Source organism: Ochotona curzoniae, unplaced genomic scaffold (genome assembly GCF_017591425.1).
Source record: "Ochotona curzoniae isolate NIBS_2020 unplaced genomic scaffold, NIBS_Ocur_1.0 contig_1, whole genome shotgun sequence".
Lineage (NCBI taxonomy): Eukaryota > Metazoa > Chordata > Mammalia > Lagomorpha > Ochotonidae > Ochotona > Ochotona curzoniae.
Genome location: NW_024464918.1, coordinates 16,686,081 through 16,711,777, shown reverse-complemented (window position 1 = coordinate 16,711,777; position 25,697 = coordinate 16,686,081). Strand labels below are relative to the sequence as shown.

General features: G+C 43.0%; 1 protein-coding gene across 2 annotated transcripts; it reads left to right on the top strand.

Moving 5' to 3' along the window:
• Positions 1–815: 815 nt before the first annotated feature.
• MRPL22 (mitochondrial ribosomal protein L22) lies at positions 816–24,230 on the top strand. Of its 2 annotated transcripts, XM_040991440.1 has the most exons (7): positions 816–903; positions 985–1,033; positions 9,807–9,924; positions 14,651–14,716; positions 15,999–16,076; positions 17,586–17,655; positions 23,948–24,230. In XM_040991440.1, the coding sequence occupies exons 1-7, from the start codon at positions 876–878 to the stop codon at positions 24,157–24,159; spliced, it is 621 nt and encodes a 206-aa protein (XP_040847374.1). In that variant the 5' UTR covers positions 816–875; the 3' UTR covers positions 24,160–24,230. The 2 variants fall into 2 exon arrangements, with proteins under 2 accessions (XP_040847374.1, XP_040847458.1); XM_040991524.1 differs by lacking the exon at positions 9,807–9,924 and having other exon boundaries at positions 834–903.
• The last annotated feature ends 1,467 nt before the right edge of the window (positions 24,231–25,697 follow it).

The window sequence follows — 25,697 nt, the reverse complement described above, 5'->3', positions numbered from 1 at the left end:
ATGTAACTGAAGGCGTCCAGCTCAGCTAACTTCAGCGGCACCCAGCCCTACATTGGCCACTGGTGGTGCCAGTCGGTAGCGTAGACTTTAACCTACCTTACGTATTTCTCATTTGAAGAAGGAAGGTGGTAATCCACATTTTGTTGACTTGCTGTTAGGAATAAAATGAGATTTGGTTGTCCATGAGTAAGTCATCCCATGTGGCCAGTCCGGAGACCAGTGCCAATGAGCACATCATGAATTATTTGATATTTAGATGGTATTTTCTTCTAAAGCTTTCAGGGAGGAGTCTGGTATAGGGAGCAGGACGCGCAATTCCTATGTTGAGTGCCCGGCGTTGGTCTGAGCTACCCTCCCAGCCCAGCTGCCCGCTCCTGTCCTCGGTGGGTTGGAGCAGCCGGTGGCTCCACGCCACCTGCGGGGGATGCCTGGCCCGAGCCTGGACTAGTGCAGGTGTTTGGAAAATGAACCAGTGTCTCAGCGCGCTTTTAATTAAAAAGAAGAAAGAAATGAAAGCTGTTTTGAAAAGGAAATTTTCACACATTTACTGCTTTTCATAAATTGTGACTCGATGTTGGCCTTTGTTGAGAGGAAAGCTGAGGGCCGCGGCCGGTCGGGGTGAGGTGACTTATTCACAGACTGGTCCCCTCTCCTACATCATTTGTGAGGGGAAGCCACACTTTTCCTGCATCTTAGTGGGTTTCTGGAAACACCAGTTTCTCGGGGCTTTGTTAAGTCGTAAGGGGCTGGCCTGAGGACACCTGGGCAGGGCGTCCGCGGTATCCATGACAACGCCAGGAGGCGAGCTGGAGTATTGCGCGTGCGCATCGCCGTGCGCCCTTTGGCCTCCGAGGCTTCCGTAGAACGAGAGGAAGATGGCGGCGACCGTACTGGAACATTTGGGTAAGGATTTCTCTCAGTAAGTAAGAGGCAGAGAAAGGAAGGATTCGAGATGTGAGTTAACGGTTTGCGTTGATGTTGCAGGTGCCTTATGGATGCAGAACCTGAGGATCCGGGGGAGGCTGTGTTTGGGGTAAGGCCCGATAATCTGGTCAGTGGCTGAGCGCTGCTGCTCCGTGTGGAGCCGGCGCGGACGGCCCTAGTGTTGGCCTTGACACCTCCCTGTTCCCGACGTGGTACTGCGCAGACCTCCGTGTGTAACGGGCTTTGTCCACAGTCTCGGCTGCCGTTGCCGCACACGGTTCGGCTGCTCCAGCTTGACGTGGTCGCGCCCACCTTTCCCGGTTGCACATGGGGTTCTCCCTGAAAGCCGAGTAGACCCCGCGGATCCCTTCGTGCGTGGCGTTGCACGAGGCGCTCTCTCTGAACTTCACAGAGGGCAGCAGGTCCTCTTGGCAGTGCATTCACTGGAACGCGGAGATTGATAATCTGATCCTGAGTTTTCTGGTGTAGTTTGGTTTAGTTCGTTGGCTTTGGCGACAAGTGGACTGTGAACCCATTTTTTTAAGCGTGTGATTTTAGAAAAATTATCCTCTGTAAGCTTCAGTTACTGCTTGTGTGATTTGAGAGTAGTGTTAGAATTGTAAATATTGTAAATGTTTTAGGAGGTTCAAATGAGCTGCTTATGACATGTTAGTGTAGTGCATAGTAAAATGTCACCCTCAGTCACAGCTACCGTTAATATTTTTATTCCGGAGGCCGGTGCTGTGTTGCAGCCGGGAGCGCACGACCTGGGGCCCTGGCATCGCATAATCCTTCTTTGCTAACGCACCTGGGAAAGCAGTGGGGAATGGCGCAAGGGCTTGAGCCCCCTGGACTCTTCAGGGAGACCCAGAAGCAGCTCCCTAGTTTCAGACTGGCCCAGCTCAGGCCTCTGGCGAGTAACGCGTTGCCGGCGTTTAGCCCTGTTTCAGGTGTTTGAGTTTGTCGTAAACTAAAGAAGAAAACAGAACTCGGCTGCTCTTGGGACTGGGCTGCAATTTGCTTGCTCCTGCTGTGTCCTGTTGATGCTTTTCAGAATGCGCTGTGCATTTATTTGCTTCTTGGTGCTTTTTTTTTTTAATACTGTGCTCTCATTTCCGGTCTATTAGAGTAGTCCTATCAAGCCTCTGTTCAACCATTTCCCTTTGTGTAAGTTTTCTCAGATCCCAGTAAAACAGGGAGAAATGACATTTTCCTTTCTCTGAGCATGGAAACTATGTAAAGGCTTCATGTACGTGCGTCCCTGCTCCTCAGTAGTTTGTGTCTTGAGGAGGTTGGAACAATTGTTGGTTGTCATTACTCCAGTATGGAGCCATACACAAGTAAATAATTGAATAATGTTTGTTTGCATCAGTTGCTTTGCGTTGGGGACTTGGACTAAGTAACGAGAAGTGTTTGAGTTTAGTCTTTTTAATTTATATTTTAAGGGCTTTGCTAGATCATCTCAAATGCTCTTTGTAGTTGTGAAGTTATGTAGTTTTGTGAACACCCATTGTGAGCTTTCTAATGGAGTAAATTGCCATATGAAAATCAAATAAAAAGGTGTAAATAATGCTTATAGCATACACATAAAATCCTAGATGTAATGATTAGGAGCTTAATTGCACAAAATAGAAATAAAGGAGTTGAAAGATGTCTGTGTAAAATGAGAGATGGGACTTTGGCAGTCTGTTGAATGTGTTCCTTATCGAAAGACTTCAAATTGTGTTAAGAAGAATCCTGCTGACTGAATAAAACCTTGTTGCAGGCTCTGTCTGCTAGGACGGTTCCAGTTTCCATCTTCAAATTTTAAGTTTTCTCTTTTACTGCTGGATGCATTTCTGAGAGATTTGGTGTTTTACTGAAGAATACACAATTAATAGTAGCAGTGCAAGGGTTTAAACAAAAAAATTATCTGCCTTAGTACTCCAGCAAACTATGGGAGTGAGAAAGTGATGGGTGAATAGAGATTTGGTGAGGACCCTGGCAACGTTTTTTTTTTTTTTTTTAAGATGTATTTATTTATTTTTATTGCAAAGTCAGATATACAAAGAGGAAGATCTTCTGTCTGATTAACACCCCAAGTGGTTGCAACGGCTGGTGCTGTGCCGATCCGAAGCCAGGAGCCAGGAACGTCTTCCAGGTCTCCCATGCAGGTGCAGGGTCGCAAGGCTTTGGGCCATCTTTGCTTTCCCAGGCCACAAGCAGCAAGCTGAATGGGAAGTGGAGGTGCCAGGATTAGAATCAGTGCCCATATGGATCCTGGCACGTTCAAGGTTAGATGCTAGGCCACCGCGCTGGGCCCGGTGGTGTAACTTAATGATGTTTTATTTTACTGCTTTAGGTGAAAGCATTCAAGCAAATCAATGTTCCTTATTTCTTTTTAATTACCTTTATATTTGTTTTAAAGATAAAATTACAGAGAGAAAGAAAGAGAGGTTGTTCATCTGCTGATTCATTTGCCAAATGGCCACAGCAGCCAGAGCTGAGCTGATTCAAAACCAGGACCCAGCAGCTTCTTTCAGACCTCCCACATAAGTACAGGGTCCCAAGGACTTGGCCGTGCTCTGCTGCTTTCCCAGTCCATAAGCAGAAAGCTGTGTTGGAAGTGGAGCAGCCAGGACTTACACGAGTTACTGGCACTTTTAACAGAAGCCTTGCCTACTATGCCATAGTACTGTGCCCCTGACTTTATTATTATTATTATTATTATTATTATTATTATTATTATATTTTGACAGCCAGAGTTAGAGAGAGAGAAATCATCCATCTGCTGGTTCACTCCCCAGATAGCCACAAAGGCCAGTGCTAGGCCAGGCCAAAGCCACAAAACAGAAGCTTCATCCGTATCTCCCACGTGAGTGTCCAGGTCTAAACACTTGGGCCAATTATTGCTGCCTTTCCCAGGTCGTCAAGCAGGTCTGTGGATTGGAAGTAGAACAGCCAAAACCTGGTGCCCAGGTTGGATGCTCGCAACATAAGCAGTGGCATTACCCACTGCCGTACAGTGTTGGCTCTGTAACATTTATGTTTATTTTATTTCAAATAGTTACAAGAAAAGAAAGGGAAAGACACAGATAGATTGATCTTCCATCTGTTGATTCTGTGGCTGCGATGGCCAGAGATGGGCTGATCTGAAGTGGCAGGTCAGGAGCTTCTGAGTCTCCCACGTGGGTGTGGGATCCCAAGGCCTTGAGCCATCTTCTGTGGCTTTCCCAGGCCCCAGGCAGGTAGCTGGATGGGAGGTGGAGCAACCGGGACTAGAACATGTGTCTAGGTATGAGGCTGGCTCTGCAGGATGAGGATAAGACGGCTACAACACCACACCAGCCCTATCTGTTCTTTGCTTTTGCAGTGGGCTAGCATCCTTGGTTTATGAGATCTTTAAAAAGTTCACAGAAGTACATGTTATGAAAGAAAAATCTATGTGGGGATTCCAATTTTTTTTTTCTGTATCAAAATTTACTTACCCTTGAGTTCTATTTTCCCATGAACTTTTTAAATGACCTTATATATTGTGGGAAATGAAGGTAACATGTGGGCAGAGAAGGGTGGGACTTCCCTTAAATAGTTGCTCTGGGGCTCCACTGGCTAGCCTTAAGAGGTTACTGAGTGAAGAGCTGGGAGGTGAACCAGGCCAGTGGATCTATTTTATTTGGGCTGCGCAGTGTTTTCAGTCGATGTGGCAGAATGTTTCAGAGCTCAGTTCCATCCCAGTCATTAGATGTATATGCACTTCCAGTTTTCCTCAGCTTCCAACCACATGTGAGATTTTTGCATAGTTATTTACCCACACACAAAAGCTTCTTACCTTGCCTGGCTGTCACTACGATCTTTTTTTTTTTTTCATTCTGCAAATACAGTGTTCAGCGCCTGCTCTGTGTGAGAAATGTTTCGAGTACTGAGAGTCTTGCAGCTAGGAGGGATGGTTACCCCTGCCTTCCTGGAGCACGCAGTCTACTGAAGGGTGCAGATGATGGGCCGAGTGAGTAAACTGGGTACATGAGAGCATGACTTCTGCTAACCGTTACTGCAGCTGAGTGACTTTAAGACAGTTTTGCTACCCACAAAGCATTTGAAATGGCTGGAAGCGCCTTTGGTTTTTACAGCTCAGGCTGATTGGCTGGCTGCTGGTCTCCAGTGGGTGCGTGGTACAGCACCTCCCTGCACCCTGCAAGGCAGGAGTTTGTGGCCCCACGCCAGCAGTGGGGAGGATGAGAAACGCTGAGAATGCTTAACAGGGCCACGTTTCTTTGTTTGCTCTTGTTTCTCTGTTTGTCCTTGACTTTCACAAAATGAAATTATATTGACTTAGGAAAACATGCATTTCATTTCACTTCAGCCTCTTTATTTTAGATTTTAATTGAGACAAGAAGGGAGGATGTTCTTTTATTCAGTCTCAAGTGAGAACTGAATGTTCTCAGAAGTAAATTTGAAACAAAGAACATTTTATCTTTGTTGAGTATAATTGAGAGATTGAGTTAAGGCTATTATTCTGCTGGAGACCTGGGTATACATTGTACTCAATTTCAGGATGACCTTTGAGTACTAAACAGGAGGTTTTCTAATTTTTTTTTGTTTGTTTTCAGATTGTGACTTTAGAAAATTCTGAGATTTCTTCTCAGAATTCTGTTTCAACTGAGTAAACTCTTAAGCCAGAAAAAAAAGGCTTATATCTGCTACTTTTTTGTACATATTGCTTGATGACTACAGTTTTAAAAATGATCGTTAAGCTTATTTAAATATTTGTAGGTTTAAACCACTTGAATATTGAGAGAAACTAAATCAGATGTCAGTCCTGTGGGATGGGGGGACCCACTCGCCTTGTGATTGGGCTCTGGCAGCCTTGCCTTGTCTTTAAGCACCTCTGTGTGTGTTGTGTAGAAGGTACTCTGGGGACTTCGTCCACATCTGCCCTCATCCCAGGGAACAGAGATAGTTTTCAGTAAATGAAACGCATTTGTCTGTAACATTTAAACTTGAAAGTGGTCGATGTTGATCCTACATTTCAGTTGTTTTAAAAAGTTTTGATTTATCTTGATAGTTTTTTTTAAAAGATGTATTATTTGTGCTTATTTGAAAAGCAGATTTACAAGAGAAAGAGAGATTCTCTATCCACTGGTTCACTCCCCAAGTGGCCACACCAGCTGGAGCTGAGCCGATCCGAAGCCAGGAGCCAGGAGCTTCTTCCAGGTCTCCATGTGTGTGCACAACAGTGGATCCTGGGAATGACCTGTGCCATCATTTGTTAACTCTAGCTTCTGCCTTTTCTTTAATGTGTTTTCTGTACTGACTCTTCACAGATATGAAATTTCATAAAAGTGTCAATTTTGTATTAGTTTATATTTTCAATTTTTGCTTCTAGTTTTTATGCTTTAATTCATTGGTGTTCCAACTACTGACCAGGAGAGGGCACACAGGAACTTTGATTTTAATATACAGTGCTTCAGTTACCTCATTTGGAATACTGTTTTCATTTTATTTGATTACAGTGGCTGAATATCTGCTTAATAATTTAGTTGATAACTGTTTGAGTCCTATAAGTGTTATTGATATTAGAAAGTGTGTCATTAATTCATAATGTTTAATTTATTAAGCTTCGTATTTAATTTGTCCAATATATATTGAGGCTTTGAGGAATACAAGATACTGCTAATGGGTGAGGAAGGGATGCACCTCCCCCCAGTAAATCTTTCAGGCTGGCTGAGGGGTTTGTGTGTATGTTGTAATAAGGCTAGAGATGGAATTGAGGTTAGGCAGGACCCCAGGATTGACATCGGCCAGCTCCTCTTTCCACAAAGAAATCAAGGTCTAAAGAGGGGCAATTATGTGAGCATAGAAATGTAAATGCTTGAGCAGGAAGTTTAAAGTTGTGTAATATGAGAAACCTGTTCCCTGGACTCAGTTTGGGTGGGGAGAAGTGAACCATTCACAAAGGCTAATTTAAACGCATGTTAGCCATCAGTGTTTATTACATGATAGAAACCATAGGGTGTTAGATGATGACCACCGTCCGCCTGCCCGCTGGTGGAGTAATATCAGCAAGTTGTTCAGAGTTGTAATGGAAGCTTTATTGGAAAATCCGCTCCTGGGCCCCCTTCGCACTGAGGGGAAGGAAGAGGGAGGCGGAAAGGGCCTTTGAGATATGTGTGGAGTTTTATACTCCTGTAGACACGTGGACAGGCAAAGGGGCTGTCTGTGCCCCAACTATGCAAGGAATGTTCATTCAGCTGTGCCATTGGTCAACTGGAATCCCGTAACTGGCTCCTGCGGCCCCTCCTGTTCCAGGCTGAAGCCTGGGAGACATGCTGGGTCCGGAGCAGACCAGCCCTCATCTGCAGTGCCCTGGGCAGCCATCATGGGGTATGGAATATTAATCCATAAGGAAGGAATGAAGTAGGTGCAATTCTCCCCATAAGTAATTACACCAGAAGTTAACTCAGCCCCTGAAAGTGTCAGATTCGGTGTTTTATTTGTAGTGTCTCAGGTAAGCTTCTTAAGGTTATGAGGTAATTATTATTACTCCATTTATTGATGAGAAGACTAGCTGCAGAAAGTTATATGATTTCTCTATAACTTGTCATCTAGAAGGATCTGGACTTAGATCTGCTTGACTCCACAGCGTCTCCCTGCATCTTGTGCTCTAGAGCTTCATTAGGAAGTCCTCTGTCTGCTAACATCAAGTGTCCTGGTTTTATGCATTTCAGTTAAAACATTGGAAAGCTAAACACGGATGTCAAAGAAAAGATCTATGGTGGCATTGATCTTGATAATGAGATGTGAGTGGTGAACTTGAGGTAACATGTAAGAGAAATGATACAGTAAGTGGAGCCGGTATTGTGATACATCAGGTCAAACTGCACTGCAGTGAAGGCAAGTACTGCTTTGAATTCAGGCTGCTCTGCTTCTGGTTCAGCTGCCTGCTGATGTGCCTGGGAAGGTACATGGACCCTTGCCACCCTGGTGATCTGGAGATCAGGATGGAGTTTCTGGCTCTTTCTTCTGGCCCAGCCCTGGCTGTTGTAGACATTTGGGGGAGTGAATCAGCAGAAAGAAATTCTCTCTTTTTCTGTCCTTCCTTTTCAAATAGAGAAACATCTTTCTAGAAAATTATGTGCTTAAGAAGAGAGTAGGTTTGTTTGATTATTTTGAGTAGTTTGAAGACTAAAATCAAAGACTTTGCCAAGTACATCATACAGATCACAGGTATGAGTAAGAATCTGCAAATATACAACTTTAAGTGTTAATATTTAAGCCTGGATTTCGTTTTTGATATATATTTTTTAAAGATTTATTTTATTTTTATTGCAAAGTCAGATATACAGAGAGGAGAAGAGACAGAGAGGAAGATCTTCTTTCCATCCGATGATTCACTCCCCAAGTGACTGCAATGGCTGGTGCTGCGACGTGCCGAAGCCAGGAGCCAGGAACTTCTTGCAGGTCTCCCACGTGGGTGCAGGGTCCCAAGGCTTTGGGCCATCCTCGGCTGCTTTCTCAGGCCACAAGCAGAGAGCTGGATGGGAAGTAGAGCCTCCAGGATTAGAACTGGCTCCGATATGGGATCCCAGCTTGTGCAAGGCGAGGATTTTAGCCACTAGGCCACCATGCTGGGTCCATCATTTTTGATATGTTTTAATTCATTGCGGTTATTATCCTTATAAGTCCTTTAATTGTGCCGCCTTTGCATCTGCTGGTTGGCTCTTAAGTGCCTGTGAATTGACCCTGGCAGTCTTTGATGTGACTTGCTTGGTTTCTGTATACGTAATGTTTCATGTCCACTTTGTGCATTCTTTGTTCATGACCTGCAATCAGTTGTGTTTCCTTGAAGTTTGATTCTTTCTGATGGGTTAGCTTATTTTAAGAAATTCATCTAAACGTAAGGAGAGCTAATTGCTTCTAGGTCATTATTTTTAAACCACTTTTCAGAGGTGAAATTTAGAATTTACAGGATTTTAACCCACTTTTCCTGCTTCCATACCACAATCCCAGTTGTCAATGACATGAAAAAAATAGAAGTGTATAATTATTCATTTGCTTTATCTCAAAAAATAGTTTTAAACTGGAGAATGACGTGACTAATTCTGTGCTACAGGAGGATGAGTCATTTGATACTCTGGCAGAGAAAGGCGGACTGGAGCTAGGAAGGCTGATGAAGGAGAAGTCAGCCTAGAGGCTGTTGCTGTGATTCTGAAAGAGAACAGGTCCAACCCTAGCATGGTGGCAACTGGGAGAGGAGGCAAAGCATTTGAGAAATATATCAAGGGCCACTTGTAAAATTTGGTGAGTGGCTCTTACAGGAGAAAGGGAACCTGGAAGGTGAAGATAGTCTTAGGGCACTATTTACCGATGATTTGGTTTACTAATACGGCAGGGGGAGAATGGATACCTGGAGATGGGAGTACAGGAAGTGATGCTTTCAGGGTCTTCATCATCGAGTTGTAGCTCTTTGATTTGGTATTTAAAAGCATCTTCAGCCCCAGTCTTGTTGGCCTATAGTCGTGTGTTTGTCTTACTTACTCAACAAAGTTGGCTGAGTTCACAATCCAGGTTAGGGATCTATTAGGTCTTTAAATCTGTTTTAGGACAGGGCTTACTTAAAATAAAGAACCACTTTTTCATAGGCAGATCAAGAGATCCTGGGTTACTATGTTTTTACTGTTTAGCTTATTTGAGTTATTAACTGTCACCCATCTTAGTCCTCAGTAAAGTAGCTCTGTGTAGTATTTTATGTAAAAGCAGTCTCTATTACAGAAAACGTATAGAATATTTCCACTTGAAATCATTAGGTTGTTTTTGTCAAGATGGAATTGGTGTGCTTAGAAGATTGGTTAAACTCCAGGAAAAGTTCTGAGAGTATTGTTTTACCGCCTTCTTTTATCCCCCAGGATGGTACCCCAATCATGTGTCCACACAAGTACTGCCCTTGACATTTCTCGAAAATGGGAGAAGAAGAATAGCATCGTTTATCCTCCGCAACTGCCTGGGGAGCCTCGGAGGCCAGCAGTGAGTGTGATTGAATTAACCTCTTAATTTTGCTGAGTTGTTTTATTTTTATTTGCCCAGCAGTGGTTTGTAAAAATTAAAATTGTACAATTATGAATATTTTGTTGGCACAGATTATGTAATTATCCCTTTGTAGTTCAGAAAGAATATCGTTGCTTTACTTATCTTCTGCCTTTAGTTAACTTCCTTGAATGAGGGGAGGGTCTTTATTCTAAAACGAAGTTCTTAGATTGAAACAGTCTGCTTTGTTGGTGCAGAAGCTTACTGATGAATTCTTGATAACGGAGCGTTAGCACTTAGCGAGATTGACTTACGGCAGTGGCTAGTGTGTAAATCAAGTATGTGAATTTTCAGTGTTGTGTGTTTAGAATACTTTAACTTGCTTATTTTTGTGATTCATAAATCTTTGAACCTGTGGTTTGCATTTAATCATTCCTATGAGAGATTTATCTTTAATTGCTCAGAACTTCTGTATCTCCTCCAGACTGTCAGAGGTGTTTCTAGTCTGCGATATAAAACTAACTTCCAGGTTAATGTAAATTTGCTGTGAAGTATATACACATCTGCTAAAAAAAAAAAAACTTAAAGAAATAATAGCATACATAATGTGTTAACATTTAAATCCCTGAGAAAATGAACTGAGATAAGCACTATGGAAATAGAGTCACTGCATTAATTATAAATCGTTCAGCTCAGCAAACATCTTCTGTAGGCCCTAAGGGATTCAAAGGGATGATAAATCTTACCTAAGTAATAAGGACCATGTCATTTGCTTAGTTTTTCTATGAACTTGACAGCATACATTTTTAAAAAAGATTTATTTTATTGCAAAGTCAGATATACAGAGAGGAGGAGAGACAGAGAGGAAGATCTTCCATCCATTGATTCACTGTCCTAAGTGACCACACGGCTGGAATTGAACCAATCCGAAGCCGGGAGCCTTTTCACGTCTCCCATGTGGATGCAGGGCCCCAGGATTTGGACCATTCTCAACTGCTTTCCCAGGCCACAAGTAGGGAGCTGGATGGGAAGTAGGGCAACCACGATTAGAGCCTGCACCCTTATGGGATCCCTGTTTGCAAGGTAAGAACTTTTAGCCTCTAGGCTATTGTGCTGGCCTGACAACATACATTTTATTAAGAAAAATGCTGTCTAAGTATTGCTCTGAATCAGTATGATTTATTGTTTCTTCATTTTTGTTTAGTTAATTATTGATTTAAAGAAAAAAAAGCTTTGGGTCCAGCGCAGTGGCCTAGTGGCTAGAGTTCTCGCCTTGAATGCGCCGGGATCCCATATGAGCACCAGTTCTAATCCCGGCAGTCCCACTTTCCACCCAGCTCCCTCCTTGTGGCCTGAGAAAATGATCAAGGACGGCCCAAAACCTTGGGTTCCTGCACCCGCGTGGGAGACCCAGAAGAGGCTCCTGGCTCCCAGTTTCGGCACGGCGCAGCACTGACTGTTGTGGCCACTTGGGGCGTGAATCTTCGGACAGAAGATCTTCCTATTTGTTTCTCTCCTCTCTGTATATCTGACTTTGACATAAAAATAAATGAAGTTTTTAAAAAGAGGTGTATTTTTTTCTGAGGCAGATTTACAGAAAGAAGGAGAAGCAGAGAAAGAGCTTGCATCTGCTGGCTGGCTTCCCAAATGACCCCAATGGCCACGCTGTGGAGAGTGGGTAAAGCCACTGCCTGTTCCTCTGGCATCTCATGTGGTTGTCAGTTCCAATCTGCTTCACTTCCAATCCTGCTGCCTGCTAATGTGCCTGTGAAAGCCAGTGGAAGATAGCCTAACTCTTTGGGTCTCTGTACCCTGTGGGAGACCTGGAAGAGGTTCCTGGCTTCTAGCTTGGTACTGACCCAGCTCTGGTCGTTGCAGGTTTTTGGGGAGCTAGCTAGCAAATGGAAGTTTTCTTTCTTTGTCTTTCTCTCTCTGTAACTTTGCCTTTCAAATAAATAAGTAAAACTTAAGGGTGGTGGGGATGAAGATCAGCTGATTTCTTGGGGTAGGCATTTGGCTCATGGGTTAAGTTACCTGCATCCCATCCCCTATCGGGGAGCTGGCTTGAGCCCAGCCCTGCTCCCAGTTCCTGCTTCCTGCCGGTGCACACCTGGGGGCAGCACATGATGGGTCAGGTACTAGGGTGCCCGTACTCCATTTGAGAGACTGTGACAGCGTTCTGGGTTCCTGGCTTTAAACTGGGCTGTCCCTGGCTACCCTGGATATTTGTGGCAGAAATCCTACACAGAAAATCTGTATCTGTCTATCTGTGCCTTCCAACATAGAATGAAAGCAAGACGTAAACTTGTAAGAGATTTTTAAGCTGTTTGGTTTAGGCATTTTAAATTTAGGTTATTCCTTTGAGCCTTTGGTGCGTTCTGTGCCCACTGCGCTTACCCACTGTTCACTGTGGTGCCGTCAGTGGCAGTGATGAATGACTTGGCTTTCTGATCTCTGGCTTTCCCACTTTATCTGTTTGCCAGGATAGTTTTTCCCCCCTCTCTCTCTCTGAAAATTTGTCTGCTTAATCTTTAGAAATTACCTTTAGCCATTTCACCTGCCCAAAGTAAATGTTGAGGTTTATAATTTCAAAAGAGGTTGACTAAACTTTCCCGTTGCTTGTAAACATCTTTTTCCTTTTTTTCTTAAGCTCTTGCCAGGATTACTGTACAACAGTGTAAGGAAACAAATTTTTTATATAAAACAGAAGTTGTGGATAATCACATACAGTTTGGTTTAATGATATCCTGTAATGGGAGTCCATAAGTTGGCATTTTCTTTGTGGCTGACTTCATTGAGTGGATGAGTTTTTGTAAATTCCTGTTATCAGTGGTGACAGTTCTTTCTCGTCCTTTGCTTCCCAGGACACTTTATAGCTGAGAGTGTCATCAGACTGTTGCTATAGTTTTCAGCCTGTCAGCTTCTGGTGCCCCTGAAATGAAATATGCCACATAATGAAAGAGGGCCTTTTGGGAAAGCTTTGCTGTTTCTAAGGCATATGAAAATTCTGAAAGGAGTCAGAGTGTTGGAAAGTTTTGAGATCTTCTTGCTAGTGTTTGTCTTACTGTTTTCTAATTTTTTTCCCATGAGTGATTATTTTTTTTCCCTAATTCATTTACTCTCAATTTTTTAAAGTGGCGGTATGATACAGTAGTGTAATTGGGTTTCGGAATCAGGAGGATTCTGGAAAGTTCAGCTGCTAGACCTTGTGTTAGCTACTTCACATGCTTCCCTGTTGTTTGACTTCCAGCTTGCTTTCTCACAAGCTTTGTAACTTTGGACAACTCAACTTGATTTTCACTTTATAAAAGAATTATAAAATGTTTCCTGTTCTAGTTAAAGCTCTATTCATGAACTGAAAAAATGTATTGTACTCTATAAATTGTGTACTAGATGATTGATTCAAAAATAAAATATGGATTGTCTGCTACTTTAAATAGCGGGTGATAAAAGCTAGCCTGAGAACTTGTCATGTACCGTGCATTACAGAGTGGTTTATTAAGTGTTTTTCTTTTTCTTTTTTAAATTTATTTCCATTGTAAAGGCAGACTTACAGAGAGAAGGAGAGACAGATCTTCTATCCAATGGTTCATTCCCCAAGTAGTTACAACAGCCAGAGCTGAGCCAGTCTGGAGCCAGGAGCCTCCTCCTGGTCTCCCACATCTCCCACATGGGTATAAGGTCCTAAGGCTGTGTGCCATCCTCTGCTACTTTCCCAGGGAGCTGGATGGGTAGAGGAGCAGCTAGGATACGAACTGGTGCCCATGTGGGATCCCAGGCATGCAGGGCGAGGACTTTAGCCACTAGGCAATTGCACCAGGCCCTTTTTATTTATTTATTTTTTTAATATTTAGTTTCCTTTATGTTGTTGTTGTTTTTTTTTAAAGATTTATTTTTATTATTTTTTTATTGGAAAGGTGGATATACAGAGAGGAGAGACAGAGAGGAAGATCTTCCGTCCGATGATTCACTCCTCAAGTGAGCGCAATGGCCGATACTATGCCGATTTGAAGCCAGGAGCCTCTTCCAGGTCTCCCACGTGGGTGCAGGGTCCCAAAGCTTTGGGCCGTCCTCAACTGCCTTCCTAGGCCACAGGCAGGGAGCTGGAAGGGAAGCGGGGCTGCCGGGATTAGAACCGGCGCCCATATGGGATCCCAGGCGTGCAAGGCGAGGACCTTAACCACTGCGCCATCGCGCTGGGCCCTCTTTATGTTGTTTTGGCAGTCAGTACTATTTCATTCCTTTTAAAGAGAAAGAGGCTTAGAGGTTAAGTGGTTTGTCCAATGTTACATAGCTGGCAGATGGTACAACTGGAATTCAAATTCATAGTCTTATTCTGAAATATATACTCTTGACAAAACACATTGAACATTGACTGTTCTTATGAAAAGTGTTTATTTTGTTTATTTTTCAATTCTGTTCCCTAATTGTGAATTTATTTAACTTACTGTTTTTCCTTTTGTGAGGTAAATGTTTTTAAGATGTTTTCATTGAAATTCCTTCTGTATGTTGCAAATATTGGCACAAACCTCCTGTTTTATACTCTTGTTTCACGCTTTGTGAGACTTTGAAAAGATACAGCTTTGTATGTGAAAAGGAGCTCCAAAATTTTTGGTAATGTTAAAATTTTCATTAGACATAGAAAGTGAAACTTATCATAGTGAGTTTTACTGTCATTTTAATACATTTGCTAAATTTTACTTGTTTTCTTTTTCCTGTTTATAAGGAAATCTACCACTGTCGAAGACAAATAAAATACAGCAAAGATAAGATGTGGTATCTGGCAAAATTGGTAAGTTAAAATGACAACTATCAGGGCCAGCACATGGCATAGTGGGCTAATCCTTTGGCACCTCATATGGGTGCTGGTTCTGATGCAACTCCCTGCTGATGGCCGGGGAAGGCAGTGGAGAGGGTCCAAGTGGTTGGACCCCTGCAACTACTCAGGAGACCCAGATGAAGCTCCTGGCTCCTGGCTTTGGAGTGTACTAGCAGATGGAAGATCTCTGTCTCCCTTTCTCTCTCTGTAGCTCTACCTTTAAAATAAAACATTAAAAACTCATTAAAAGTTAAAAGATACAGCGACAACTACCATGTACAGATTTATTTATTTATTTACTTGGAAAGCAGAACAATAAAGAGAGATAAAAAGAAGATCTTCCTTCTACTGATTGTCTGCACCATAGCTGCAACATCTAGAACTAGACCAAGTGAAAGCCAGGAGCCTGGAACTCCGTCTGGTCTACCACATGGACCCCAGTGCCCAGTGCTTAGACCACTGTCTGCTGCTTTCCCAGGCACATTAGCAAAAAGCTGGATTGGAAGTGGAGCTTGCAGGATTCGTCCCAGATGTTTTGATATAAGATTTTGATATCACAAGCAATAGTTTTAACACTAATGTGTTGCATGCCAGCCTGACTGCAACTATTTAATACTTAGGAAAGAAACTATGATTTTTTTCCCCCTAGAGTTTTGAGAAATTAAAAGGAAAAAAAAAATTCACCCAGTCTCCAAGAAGTTAGAAATAACAAATACGTGTTCAGACAACTGGTAGTTTATCAAAAATAATTGTTCAGAAAGGTATGGTTTAGTTTTTAATTTCTGACAAATCAATAAAATAAGTCATTAGGGCCTGGTTGAAAGCAGAGACTAAGAAAATTGTTTACCTGTAAAAGTAGATTCAACCTGTTTCAAACTGCTGCTTTTTAAGGTGTCCTACCCAGTCCTGGAAAATGAATTTGTGGATGAGGCGAGAGCAAAGCAGCAGATCTGTGTGTATCAGTTTGTCCTCCAGGAGAGGGAGCTGCCTTGGGCTGTTGCCAACTCTGGTCTTTCCCTGTCATGTCTTCTGCCTTTCAGTAGTAGTGAAGCTAGTACAACCTAGGCTTTCTGGTCAATGTGTTTGATTGTGACCTAAAAAGGGTGGTATCAGTTTGCAAATTTGCTTTCTTTTCTTTTCTCTGGATTAGTTCACGGTTTCTGGAAGTTACCTGGATTATGTAAGATGTTTGCTTTTTATTGAAAAGGAAACTTTGGAAATGAACCCGTTTTCTTCTTTCACTCTTTGATTCTAGATAAGAGGAATGTCCATTGACCAGGCTTTGGCACAGTTGGAGTTCAGTGACAAGAAAGGGGCACAGATAATCAAAGAGGTAAGCTTGTAAGACCCCCAGCTTTCCTGGTGTAAACACACTTTATGTGATGAAGTAGGGCATCCAGTCATTGCCCTCCTTTTTCCTAGAGACCATATAAGCTTTGAGTGTTTTTTTCTCACATGTTTTTAGTTGTACCAAATATTAATTATTTTATGGTCTGTGATAGACTTTATTAATTTGTGGCTTGATCTATTTTTTAACCAGTTCTGCACATGATTCTTAGAATTTTATTGCGTGGAAATTGATTCAATAGAAAGATCATTGGACTGAAACTCCATAGCCCTGAAGTCTAGTCCTTTCCATGATACTGTTCTTGTAACGATGGACAAGACACGTAGCCTATCTGCGTTCTTTTTCTTGTGGCTGATTCCACAGGTACTAATGTGTTCAGTGGCAGTTGTACAGCCTCATTCCACACACATGAATATTCTTGTTTCAATAAGCTATGTTGACAGTTGGTCCTCACTGTCTTGGGATAATGGTCAATCTTCAATTAATTCTCAGCCAAAGTGAGTTCTTACTTTTTAGTTTAGTAAATGGAATGATTGACGTTGATGGGTTCAGACATGAGAGTCTTATGATGCTGTGATTTTATTACATTTAATTAACTCAGTAAATTTATTATCTTTTGTATACCAAGCCGTGTACTACATTCTTTGTCTTAAAGGAATAAAAGATCTGCTTTCTGTTATTTGTGACAGCACCTGTCCTCTTTGAATAAAAATGTATTCTGAAGACAGTTAATTAACTTCTTATAGGAAATTCTCATGTGCTTTTTTTCTTTGTCTGGTGTTGTTAATGAATTTTTTTCTGGAGTTTTTAAATGGTAAATTTTAGTTCTTGAATTTTTTTCTTTTTTTTTTTAAATTTATTTTTTTCTTGGGAAGTCAGATACACAGAGAGAAGGATATATAGAGAGATCTTCCATCCTCTGGTTTACTCCCCAAGTGTCTGCAACGGCCGGAATTGAGGTGATCCGAAGCCAGGAGCCAAGAGCTTCTTTCAGGTCCCCCATGCGGGTGCAGGTTCCCAAGCATTGGGCTGTCTTCCCCTGCTTTCCCAGGCCGTAAACCGGGAGCTGGCAGGGAAGTGGATCAGCTGGGATATGAACCAGTGCCCATATGGGATCATGCCACATACAAGGCAAGGACTTTAGCCACTAAGCTACTATGCTGGGACCTTGAATTTCTTGACCTTTCTGGTTAAGTCCTTGACTCAAATACACTACCGTGTACCAGTGCCGCCACCTCCTCCTGTACAGCTTACATGTACCAGTTACAACTTGGCAGAATAGACTGCGTGCTTTTCATTTTTCAGTTCACATCTGGGGAAAGCAAGCTCCTTCTCCCTGGTATCCTTATCATTAGATACTCTCTTTTGAAAATTGATTATTAAGTGGAGGCAAGTGATTAGCAGATATATTACAGAGATAACAAAAGATGAGAAATTCAATTCTGTTGCAGTTCAGAATTAGCCTTATAAATTCCTTTCTTTTCCTTGTTTAAGGTTCTCTTGGAAGCGCAAGAAATGGCAGTGAGAGATCACAATGTGGAATTCAGGTCCAATTTATATATAGGTAAGATTTATAGTATTCTTAGCATTGGGGTTTGTCTCCCAATAGTAATACCATGTCTCATTTAACAACATTCTTCAATATATAACTTCTTAGCACTGGTTTGCCAGTGGAATTTTTTGATGCTGGCTTATTCTTCAGCCTTTAGCATGTCATTATTAATATGTTAAAATTGGTAACAACTGTACTGTTTTAATACTTCTTCTGTAATGAGACAAGTCATGAAACCTGCTACCAATAATTAATGAATAATAGATTGTAAGACTGCTACATATAGTCGCCTTTATCATAATAAAACTAAGAGCAGTTTTTTTTTTAAAATTTAAAATGACAAATTTATTGTCAGCTAGAAGGAATGAAGTATCACAAGAAGACTTAAAAAAGTCTTCATTTGTGACGTGTCAGACCAGGTATGAATCCCTGTAAGTGTGCTGTCACTTAACCTTGGAAGACCTGTAGTACTGCGAGAGTCAGGTGGTCTTGAAAGGCCCAGGGGACCCTCATGTTTTGCCCCCTTGGTCACTATTTCCTGAAGCATTATCTCTGCTCGTATCTGCTCTTTCCAAACCATGGTACATTAATGTGCCTGGCAGTACTTTGTGAAGCATGATGCTCTGTACAAACATAAGGGAGTATTTTGCTATGTACGCCACACAGCTTTTTCCTAGAAGATTATTATCATTATCGCAGAGCTCTTTGATGCCCTTCTAACACCACAGAAAGTGTAATAGTAATTGGAGTTACTTTTTTCTTTTTTTTAAATTGTTTTTATTGGAGAGACAAATCTACAGAGAGAAGGATTTTCCATCTGCTGGCTCTCGCTAAGTGATTACCATGGCCATGGCTGAGCCAGTCTGAAGCCAGGAACCAGGAGCTTCTTCGAGGTCTCCGATTGGAGTGCAGGGAGCCAAAGCTTTGTTGCGTCCTTGACTGCTTTCCTAGGCCACAAGCAGGGAGCTGGATGGGAAGTGGAGCAGCCGGGACATGAATCGGTGCCACTTAAATAGGGAGGATTAGCTAATTGAGTTATTGCGTTGGGCCCTGGAGTTACTGTTTTCTGTTTTCTTCAGCAGCCGTTATTCCTAAATTTGCACTTTTATCATCGAAGATGTTGATATTGAAACAAAATTGTCTCATTCTACCAAACCTGCAAATAAGGACTGTTTTATCTGAAGATAATTTAAATTCAAAATATAGGGAACTGCTGTTCCTCAGAGGAGGAGAGGGGCTGGAACATTTCAGATGGAGTTGTGCTTTACAGTGTTTCAGCGATTAGAGTAGGGTGGGAACATGTGACCTGTAGGTCATGTGAGGCATGCATAATCATTTGGTTTGGCCCTGGCCCTGCAACAATAGGTAGGACTCAAAATTTAATAAATTTGTATATTTTTTAAGTTGATAGTTTTGTATGTCCCACAAATGATGTTAGAGTCCTCCAAATGGCCCTTGGTGGATAAAAGGCTCCCCATACCTGCATTAGAGTAACAGAAGCATCACCTGAATTCTACTTCGTCCTCTAATCTCTACCCTCCTGGAAATATTTATTCTGGGCGGGTTAAAATTTCAGCCCAGCTCCTGAGGAATTGCTGCCAGCAACCACACCTTCTGAAATTTAATTTAGTTTTCTAATTTTAAAGCTGAATCCTTATAACTAATTCTGTCCTGATGCATGCACAGATTCAGAGGGAAATCAAAATGGCAACTGAGAATCTATGGGTTCCCTGAAGTAGGTCATATGTATTTTCTCCTGGGAAAAGCCTGAATAAAAATGCTGGGGATGGGCCCGGCGGCGTGGCCTAGCGGCTGAAGTCTTCGCCTCAAATGCGCCGGGATCCCATATGGATTCCAGTTCTAATCCCGGCAGCTCCACTTCCCATCCAGCTCCCTGCTTGTGGTCTAGGAAAGCAGTCGAGGATGGCCCAAAGACTTGGGACCCTGCACCCATGTGGGAGACCCGGATGACGTTCCTGGTTCCTGGATTTGGATCGGTGCAGCACCGGCCATTGCGCTCACTTGGGGAGTGAATCAACAGACAGAAAATCTTCCTCTCTGTCTCTCCTCCTCTCTGTATATCTGACTCTGTAATAAAATAAATAAATCTTTAAAAAAATAATGCTGGGGATGTGGACTGCAGAATCCTGAGAGGGATGCACTGAGAGAGGAGCAGGGTTGTTCATTTAAAACCTTAGTGACCTCTCCTGCTTTATGATTCTGATTTCAAATGAGTTTAATCAATTTTATTCCATTTTATATGAATATGGGAATCTTACTTGACAGACTTTATAATGTATTTCACATACAAATTGAAATAGGGGTTGTCTTCAAATCCTTTCTTAATAGCTTTTTGAATCCTTTTCAGTAATCGTAATAAGGAAAAGCAGTCTGAGAAGCTTAATACTGCCATCCCGTCAGAGGGCCAGTTTACTGTTGCCATTAAGCAGAAGTTCACTTAACCAGTCCCACATCAAGACGCCATTATTGCAGAGATCTCCTTATGTATTTTTTCTGCTAAAAAATCATTGCTTTACCTATATACTCTTTTTTTCTCTCTTTTAAAATATTTATTTTATTTTTATTGGAAAGGCATCTAGATATACAGAGAGTACAAGAAACAGAGGCCAGGTGGCTACTACAGCCAAAGCTGCGCTGATCCAAAGCCAGAAGCCAGGAGCCTCTTCCAGGTCTCCCATGTGGGTGCAGAGTCCCACGGCTTTGGGCCATCCTCGACTGCTTTCCCAGGCCACAAGCAGGGAGCTGGATGGGAAGTGGGCTGCTGGAATTAGGACCAGCGCCCATATGGGGTCCTGGTACAATCAAGGCGAGAACTTTAGTTGCTAGGCTACCGTGCCCCCACCCTCACCCCCCCACCCCCCCACCCCCCGCAAAATGACTTATTTATTTTTATTTGTAAGGGCAGACTTAAAGAGCGCGAGTATGGGAGAGAGAGAGAAAGGTGAGTGAAAGAGGTATCTTACTGGTTCATTCACGAATTGGCCTAAATGGCTGGAACTAGGCTAGCCTGAACCCAGGAACCAGGATTCCCTCTGTGTCTCCCAAGCAGATATAGGGTTCACGGACTTGCTTCATCTTTCACAGCTTTCCTAAGCCATTAGTAGGAAGCTGTCAGAAGTAGAACAACTGGGACTACTCAAACTGGTGCCAGTGTGGGATGCCAGTGCTACGGTGGAGGCTTAACTTGATAAGCCACGGTACGGGCTCCAGTAATCTTCAGGAGATGGATACTCTTAGGAAGATGAAACAGCCTATGCTGACATATTGGATATCTGATTTATGAAGCTTCTCTGATAAAAAAAATTGCATGGGGCAAGGAGTGAGCTGGTATTGTGGCATAGTGAATAAGTGCCTGCCTGCAGTGCTGGCATCCTACTGGGCACTGGTTCAAGATCCAGCTCCCTGGTGGTGCACCTGGGAGGGCAACAGAAGATAGCCTAGGTGTTTGTGCCCCTGTAACCTGCACTCATGTGGGAAATGCAGAGGAAGCTCCAGGTTCCTGGCTTTGGCATGGCATGGCCCTGCCCATTACGGCCGCTTGGGGTGTGAACTGCACCTTACCACAGATCCCTGTTCCTGAGACCAGGGAAGCCTTTTACTTCATGATTACCCTGGTGGCATACTTACAAATGCTGGAAACTGAATTAGCTCAATGTATTCTTAGAAAAGACCTAGACATTTTGTTCTTTAGAAATCTATGTAAGGGCCCAGCGCGGTGGCCTAGTGGTCTAAGTCCTTGCCTTGAAAGTGCCAGAATACCATAAGGGCACTGGTTCATGTCCTGGCAGCTCCACTTCCCATCCAGCTCCCTGCTTGTGGTCTGGGAAAGCAGTTGAGAACAGCCCAGTGCCTTGGGACCCTGCACCTGCGTGGGAGACCTGGAGGAAGTTCCTGGCTCCTGGCTCCAGATCGGCTCAGCGTCAGCCATTGTGGTCACCTGGGTAGTGAATCATTGGACGGAAGATCTTCCTCTCTGTCTCTCCTCCTCTTCTCTGTATATCTGACTTTGCAATAAAAACAAATAAATCTTTAAGAAAAAAAATATCTATTTGAGTGCCCGGTGTGATCGTTAATATTTACCTTGCAAGAGCTGGGATATGGGCACAGTTCTTGTCCTGGCTCCATTTTCTATGCAGCTCCCTGCTTATGGCCTGGGAAGCCAGCAGAGAGTGGCCAAAGCCTCAGGACCCTGCATCCACATGGGAGACCCGGAGGAAGCTCCTGGCTCCTGGCTTCAGATCACCTCTGCTCTGGCCGCTGTGGCCAGTGGGGAGTGAACCAGTGAAATGAAGATCTTTTCTGTCTTTGTAAATCTGCCTTTCCAATAAAAATAAATAAATCTTTATATATATATGGAACTTATTTGAATTTTGAACGATTGGTTACTTGTTGGCTATTATGCTGGTTCAGCAGAGGATGTCATAGTACAGTACCCTGAAAAACCTGTAGGCGTTTTAAGGAAAATATTTCCTTATTAGCATAGGTTCTCATATGGTAATTTGCCATATGTCTGCCATCAGTCCAATTCTAATACTTGATGCTGCATGGAAGTGCAATTCCTCTTCAAACTTAGAGTGACTGATGACATAGTGAAGAGGCTTTAAGATAGACGTGGACCAAGACAATCTCACTGCTTAGTTATTGGTCTTAGGGAAAGTGGTCGGCTGGGTTTACGTCAGTTTTTTGAGGTAAGAATGATGCAATGAGGGAGAAGAGAGGACTTGTAATAATAAGATGGGAAGATTTGTACATTTACCTGCATAATAGTAATAGGAAATATTGGCTTCTTTAATACATGCTGATATATGTTGAAAGAGTACAGTCATTCTTGTTTATGAAGTTTTGATGTTTGCTTTCACTCAGAAAGCATCTGAGTGCATACTACCTGCATAGTTAGAGGATGGTATATATCTTCTAAATTGGTTTAAAACATCTGTCATATGTAGTTTTGTTCTTTGACAGAGTCCTTTGGGAACAAAACATAAATTGTGAATCTGAGATGAAATAAAAGCATGTACACTGTTAGTATCACAGCTATTTGGAAAATTTTAACTTTTTAAAAAGATTTTTCCAGCCAAACAAACTGATTTGTTTTTACTTCGTTTTCCACTTTTAGAGTCCTCTCATGTAATCTGTCTCCTTGCCTTCGTCCCTGGTGTCTTCTTTGGGTTTGTTCCTCTCCTCCCCGTCCTTATTTTGTCTGCTGTGCCTTCTCTGCCCTTCTTTTATTTTTCCACCGTAGGGACCTGCTGGCTCTCTCCCACTCCTGCAGCTTGTAGGACTGGCATGTCCTAGCTTTAGGTCAGTGCATCTTTCCCGGGGATGTCTGTGACACCTTCTACCCCCAGTTGCACCAGTGTCCCATCAGTTTCTGGCACATGCCTATGATCTGTTTCCTTCCTAGCAGTTGCCACCAGCTGAAATGTGTGATTTTGTTTTCAGTATGTAAAGTGTGCGGATGTTGGGGCCTTGCCAGCCTGAGTCTGTTTCTCCAGCACTGGAATAATGCATGTTTCTTCGAGCTCAGGAGATAACTTGTTTTGAGATACCTGATCAGTGGTATCTCATGTTATCTTTTTTGTTTCCTCTTCAGATTTATTTGTGTTTTATTATTTTTATTTTTAAAGTTTTTTTTCCCTTGAGTTCTTTTTTTTTTTAATTGTTATTAACATTGTATTATGTGATACAGTTTTATAGGCACTGGGGAATCCCACCCCTCCCATACCCCTCCTCCCATAGTGGATTCCTCCACCTTGCTGCATAACCACAGTTCAAGTTCAGTTGAGATTCCTTCATTGCAAGCATATACCTAGCATAAAGTCCAGCGTCTTAAGTTTTTTTTTTTTAATTGGAAAGTCAGATATACTGAGAGGAGGAGAGACAGAGAGGAAGATCTTATGTCTGTTGATTCACTCCCCAAGCGGCCACAAAGACTGGAGCTGCGCTGATCCAAAGCCGGGAGCCAAGAGTTTCTGGTTCTCCCACGTGGGTACAGGATCCCAAGGTTTTGAGCCGTCTTTGACTGCTTTCCCAGGCCACAAGCAGGGGGCTGCATGGGAAGCGGGGCCACTGGGACATGAGCCAGTACCCATATGGGATTCTAGTGCATGCAAGGCAAGGACTTCAGCTGCTAGGCTACCATGCCAGGCTCCTATATTGTGTAATCTTAGTGAGCTTATGTGATCTTACAGTCCAGTGAATGGAAGGACAAAAGTTGGTCAGCTGTCAGCTGTAATTTTGTAGCTATAGTCGTCTCCTATTGTTCTTTTTCTTCCCCATACAGCTGAGTCCACCTCAGGGCGAGGCCAGTGCCTGAAACGCATCCGCTACCACGGCAGAGGACGCTTTGGGATCATGGAGAAGGTGTACTGCCATTATTTTGTGAAGCTGATGGAAGGACCGCCACCTCCACGTGAGACCCCGAAGACGGCACTTGACCATGCCAAAGACTACATTCAAGAGCTTCGCAACCGGACCATCATCCACAGCCTGTGATGAGGATTCAGACCTCACTGTATATATTTCGCCATTTCTTTAAAAAAAAAAAATAAACAAAAATTCAAAACGTGTGGTTTCTTTGACTTTTCATTGATAAAGCTTTATGCATCTCTCTTGGGCTCTTGGCCTTATTTGCATACATTTGCCGCTTGGAGGGGAAGTTGGCTTTGGGAGTCCGGATGTTGTTATCAGTACATTCCAGAGAACATGTTGACTTTACAGCTTAGTGTCCTTCAGGGGCAGTTTTGTTACTGACTTGACTGGATGGTGTGGGATCAGAAAGTGTGTCCTTCTCCATCTTGCTTTTCCCTCGGAACCTGGGGAGGGTGCAGTGGGAGTGAGCATGACTGCAGGTTGCTTTATTGCAGCAGTCAGGGCATCCAGTGGCTTGGGGTTTCCTTTTGCTGTTGGCACAGGCCATCAGTTGAGGAGTTACATTCACTATTGGAAGCAGTTCCTTGAAATTGCACAGTTGATTAGATAAAGCTAGAACTCTAAAACACTCTTGTAACTTGGAAATATTTTTCCTTATTAAGTGAAGCCTGAGTTCATGTCTCCTGACAGTGTTTTCTGTTGTTTGTATGTCCTGTTTAGGATCGGTTCAGGGTTTAAGTGAATCAGTTACCGAGAAAGCTCTTGAATCCACCTCAACCTTGCATTCTAAAACGAGGCAGTAGGTGGCGCTCACTCACCTCTGGTTAGCACCACATTATTGGCGTTCGCTCTCAGCGCTGCCTGACTAACTGGGACACGTGGTTTCATTAAAGAAGCACCCTGTCCACATCCCCAGTCCAGCGCTTCTCAGGTTTTGGGGGGCAGAGAAAGACTGTGGGGACTCCGGGGCCCTCCTGCTAATGCAGACTTCTAGGTCCCCTCGCAGTGATTCTGATTCAGCAGGGCTTTTGAGGGGTTATTTCTAGAAATTGTTTTAGACAAGAGCTTTCAGGTAATTGTGTTGTAGGGGATTACACTCAGAATGCTGCACTGGTAGGAAGAAGAATGTTTCAGTGCCATGACTTAAGGTGGCATTACTAACGGCCACTGCTTACTGGGACTTTGTCTATCTCTGTACTGGTGTTTTAAAGCATGCTGCGAATACAGCTATTGTTTTGCTAGTTTATGAAGGAAAGCACAGAACAGCAGACACACAATTTAAGTAACTATTACAGAGTCACAAAGCATGGAAGTACTGGTGCTGTGATTAAACTGGGTGTTTGAAGGCCCAGTACAATAGCTTAGTGGCTAAATCCTTGCCTTGCACACAACCAGGATCCCGTATATGTGCCAGTTCAAGCCCCGGCTGCTTCACTTTCCAACCAGCTCCCTGCTTGTGGCCTGGGAAAGCAGTAGAGGACAGTGAATCAGAGTCTGAACAGGAGACCATTGACCTTCCCTTGGAAGCAGTGGCTAGCTGGTGCACGTGATGGAGAGTCAGTGGACTGCAGGGTCCCCGTGCTCTTTCAACAGAGACACTCTAAGAGACACTCAGCCTTGGAGTTTGACTTCCGCAGGTGTGAGTGAAACAAACCAGGTAG